This window comes from Drosophila gunungcola, unplaced genomic scaffold (assembly GCF_025200985.1).
Source record: "Drosophila gunungcola strain Sukarami unplaced genomic scaffold, Dgunungcola_SK_2 000183F, whole genome shotgun sequence".
NCBI lineage: Eukaryota > Metazoa > Arthropoda > Insecta > Diptera > Drosophilidae > Drosophila > Drosophila gunungcola.
In genome coordinates, this window is record NW_026453344.1 from 61,822 (window position 1) to 66,530 (window position 4,709).

The 4,709-nt window shown below is 38.7% G+C and overlaps 1 protein-coding gene across 1 annotated transcript; it reads left to right on the forward strand.

Annotated features, from left to right (window-relative positions):
* Nucleotides 1-2,198: 2,198 nt before the first annotated feature.
* On the forward strand, nucleotides 2,199-4,057 carry LOC128265936 (serglycin). Its single transcript, XM_053002182.1, has 2 exons — nucleotides 2,199-2,623; nucleotides 3,202-4,057. Exon 2 carries the CDS (start codon nucleotides 3,209-3,211, stop codon nucleotides 3,590-3,592), a length of 384 nt encoding a protein of 127 aa, XP_052858142.1. The 5' UTR covers nucleotides 2,199-2,623; nucleotides 3,202-3,208; the 3' UTR covers nucleotides 3,593-4,057.
* Nucleotides 4,058-4,709: the final 652 nt, after the last annotated feature.

A 4,709-nucleotide genomic window follows, 5' to 3' on the forward strand; every position in this document is an offset into this window, starting at 1 on the left:
CACTCCCACTCCCACTCCCCTTCCTTTTCCCTTTTTCCTTTAGGGCGGCATGTGCAACTGTCAAATCTTCCATGAAAATATAACTCACTTGCCGGTCCAATGAGGCGGCTCATTATGAACCAGATCCGGATCCGGATCCGGATATGGACACGGTTCTGGGTATGGCTATGGACGGATGGAGGCAACAGGGCCCAAAACGAAGGCTAAGGTAGGTGGCCCATTGTTGGCCCAAAACTGCACGTAACGGTGTATTAATTAAGCATCGACCGATGGCTCAGTGGGTTTTGGAAACGCCATGACATAAGAGTGGAACATTTTTGTGTTTAACATGGGTTCAATGAACGTGCAGAATGCCAAAGCACACGGAAACAAATGCTCCTACAGTTTATATTTAAAAGAATGGGAAAGAATGGTAATATTCTCAAAAGTTATATATTGCTGAATTTGTCAAGAAATCTTACTTCGATTGGTCTTTGCAGCTGAAAATTTTAATTTTCTTTTTTAATTTTTGCAAAATAATCATCATTATAAAAAATACAATAAAATTAATATTTCAAAATTGACTGAGGATAAAATTAAATTTTCATAAAACAGTCAATCTTATGACAACAAATCACAAAAATGTACAAAAAAAAGCGAAAAATTAATGCTCAAATGTTGAAATGTCATACATAGTTAAAACTTATTGATTAAAATGTAAAAACTGTTCAAATTTTCGAAAAAAAAAAAATCATGATGTAACCCTTTTTAAAAAATATTAAATTTTTTAAAATCGACTGTAAACAGTAAAGTTGAAATGTCGTATAAAATGTTTAACCCTACCAAATTTTCGCAACAAATCATAAAAAAAGCTAACGATTTTTCTATTGGAAGCAATTTGGTTGCTTAATTACTGGCCCTCGTTTTAAAAAGTGATCTAAAATCGCTGAAGATATATTTAGGTAATATTTGGTTAACATTTATTTTGGAAAATAATTTTTTGTTAGCCCTTGGAGATTTTCTATCCAATTCTTAGCTTTTAAAGAATTGTAAAGTCATCAGAAAAGACATGATGGGTCTTGGCAAACATCGAAATACATTTTTTCTGCTGACTTTTTTTTCCCCTTCGATCCTGGAGAGCAGGAGTCAATGCTCTCGCCTGGGGCCAGCTATCAATCAGAGGTTAAGCGCGAAATGGGGAATGGGTTAAGGGGGGAAAATTCGCTGCTGCTCGACAATCATTTACCGAACAGCTTTTGGCTTTCACTTTTCACACATCCCGCAATTAATTTCCGTTTGATTGTTTGTCTCTGTCCGGGCTTCTTGGTTCAAAAACCCCGCGTACCAGAATCCTATTTGCTTCCCACACAGCGAATGCGATTTAATTGCTTTGGGGCTCCTGTTGCCTCAACTTAAGCTTAGCTCTGGCGCTTTGGCTTTAATTTTCCCCTCATTTCTTCCGCATTTCCCGGACTGCACTTTCCGCCGTAAATAAAGAGCTAAGCGCAGACACGAGGGTGAGGAATTTGCAGGTGGAAATCGGATGGCAGATAACGGATGGCAGTGGATGCTGCCATGTCAACAACTTTGCTGTGAAAGTTTTATTTGCACGGTTCATTTACTGTTGGCAAACGCACAACATAATATGGCACATTCATAAGCACCAGAGTTGCCAGGGATGTCAAAAATAATTGAAGGTATTGGGGTTTTATTTAGAGAACTTTGCAAAGCCCTGAAAAAGTTGCATCTGCTTTGTTTTTTATTACATGTAATATTCAAGTCAACGTTATTACAATTTTCTCAGTAATATTAATAAGTAATGAAGTTGGCCAGGGGCTAAAAAATGGTTATAAAGTTTTATTAAATTGTTACTTTGTCTACTTTGTGATGATTGTCTTTTGCAAACTCACACTTTAAAATAATGAGTTTTGTTTGACCATATTGTATATATCTTGCCATAATAAACCGAATAATTTATTTTTGTAAGTTGCATTTTTTTAACACAAATATTAAATAACTAGTTGTCAGAGTACATTTTTTTTCGGTCCATTATAATTTATCTATTAATTATGCTAATTTATAATTTCTTACTTAAAACATTGGTTAGTTGGCTTTGGATAGAATGTCAGGTAGCTGACAGGGAATATGCGATGTTATTAGTGAAATCGTCTAGGTAGTCAGCACACACAATCGACACATTCATACACACACACACCGTTTGAACAAAAAAAATATATATAAATATATACATAAACAGAAAAAAAAACACTTAATCAAACGGATGGAAAATCATATCTAGTACTAGTAACACGCTAATCAAAGAGTTCGCTGCCGCGCATCGTGCATCAGATCCCTAGATCGGCTGAACCGATCCTTTTTTGTCAGCACATCACTGCACCAGACTCAAACTCAGACTCACCCCCAGACTCCTTTCGGTTGCACAGACAGAGCGCAAAATTCGAAGGTTCAAAGTTCAAGGCTCGCAGAGGATCGCAGAGGACTGGCACCTCCGAAATTGAAGGCCAACCGGGCCAGAAGGCCGTTTAACCAAGTGCAGACCCAAGGAGAGAGTTTCAGGTCCACGCCACGTCGACAGCTGCTTCCAGCCCCATTTCCTTTCCACTTTTGATAGTTTTGTACACAGGTAAGTGCTTATGGCCACCGCAAAGATATCGAGAATTGATTTCTTAAGCACTATATTTTTTTTCTATTGAAGATTATAGATTACTGGCAAGGTAATTTAAACTTGACATGATTGAATTTATACATAATAGTCTTATAAAGGAGAGATTTTAATATTAATATTAATATGTAATGTATATATTTTAAAATTTTTTAAATCAATGAGTTTTCTAAAAAAATAACATTAAAAAAATATTTTTCGGTCTTAAAAAATAGTCAAAATCGTTTATATTTTTATACCACTTTTATTATGGTTTTAATAAATTCAATCAATTATATTTTCTATTCATATTTCCTATTTTATCTACTGATCTACTGATGCATCTCTTCACTATTATTAGACCGCATTTCGAAATTGTTATTTATTGCTATTGACTATATTGCAACTTTATGTATATATATAAAACTTGATTTGAGATGGTATAGTTTTTTTTATACGCTTTGCACTTATCTTTTAAAATATTTCAAAAATATTTGATATATTATATTTGTTGGAAGTGAAAACACAGAAGTGATTGGTTTCGTTTACGTCTGCGGCAGGTTAAGGATGGTCATCAATCTGAACACGGCCACCAGCAGTGGCGGCAGCACCAGCGGCAACATTATCGGCGGGAACGGAAACGGGGGCGGAAACGGTAGCGGATACGGAAGCGGAAACGGAAGCGGAAACGGAAGTGGAAGTGGAAACGGAAGTGGAAGTGGAAGTGGAAACGGCGGCGGCACCACCAGCAACGTGATGGGCATCATCAGTCACGCGGAATTCGACGGTATCATCTATCTGCATGTGGTGTGCGCCGGCGACTCAAACGCCAAGTGGATCACTTTTGACGAGGCGATGGCCTACTGCCCCACCGGTGTGGTGGCCTACATGAAACTGCAGATCGCCGAGTTGTATGGCGTGCCGATGGACGTGGTCTTCCTGCAATCTTGAGAATTGTCGAGAGGATTTTAAGAGACCTCACACCTGAAATATGGGCTAGATTCTCCAGCAGAATCGCCGGCAAACGGCGAATGACCAATGGCAATTGGCAAATGGCAAATGACATTTGAACTTTTGGCACTGTTGACGAAATCAACCGGTTGTGTCATAGAAATTTGATTTCTCCTGCAACCAGCTCTTCAGCAAGAACAAAACCAAAATTTCAAGTTCTCCTGCGCATAGCGCTTTCCCCAAAAGCAGCAATTCTTACAGAAAGTATAGAAGTACCAACCAAGGAGACGTATCCGAAAGATGTATTGACGTTCGGTTCGATAAATACTGGTTCAACTAACTGGACTGGAGGACTAATACTTTTTGGCAAGGCTCTAAGTAATTCATAAATTTGGCCTTTAAGTAATGTATCAAACGCTCAAAATATTTCATAAAAATCTCAAATAATGATTGTCAGAACTATAATTTTTGGCTTATTATTTTACTAATTTAATATATTTGGATATTGGGATATGTAGTGTAAGGAATTTAAAACATTTGAAAACCAAAACAAATCTAAGCTCCATTTGTTTGCTTATTTCAAAATTTCAAAAAACTTTAAATATCAAAATTCAGCAAGGAGCTAAGGCAGTATTCATACAAACAAAAAAAAAAATAAATCCTCCAAGTTTCCGGCAATCGCAGGATTCATTTACCTTGGCCACTGACCAACTAACGTGCCCCTGTGGCATTTGTCAGCCGAGGGGAGGAAGAAGATGGATGGGCTGAGCGGATGTTTAAGGAGCTTTTGCCACGCAGCCACAGGCAGCCACACGACGTATGCGTAATACGGCCAGCCCACAGAATTTGGGCATTTCAATTGCAAATTAGCCAAAAGCCAACGTCAACGCCCCCTCTTCTGTAGTGTGCCTCGGGTTTTGCCCGTCGCTTCTTTTGGCCCACCTCTCGCTGGGCAATTTGAATGATTTATGTTGATTGCGTATAATTGCATGTTGTGTCCTTGTCCGCCCCCGGTTTTGTGCCCAGGTGCGCTTCTAGCCGGCCACGTGACAAATCCCCGACGCCACCTTGTCGCTAGCCCGCCTTTCACCGAACCGAACCTCAGACATTCTGCGGC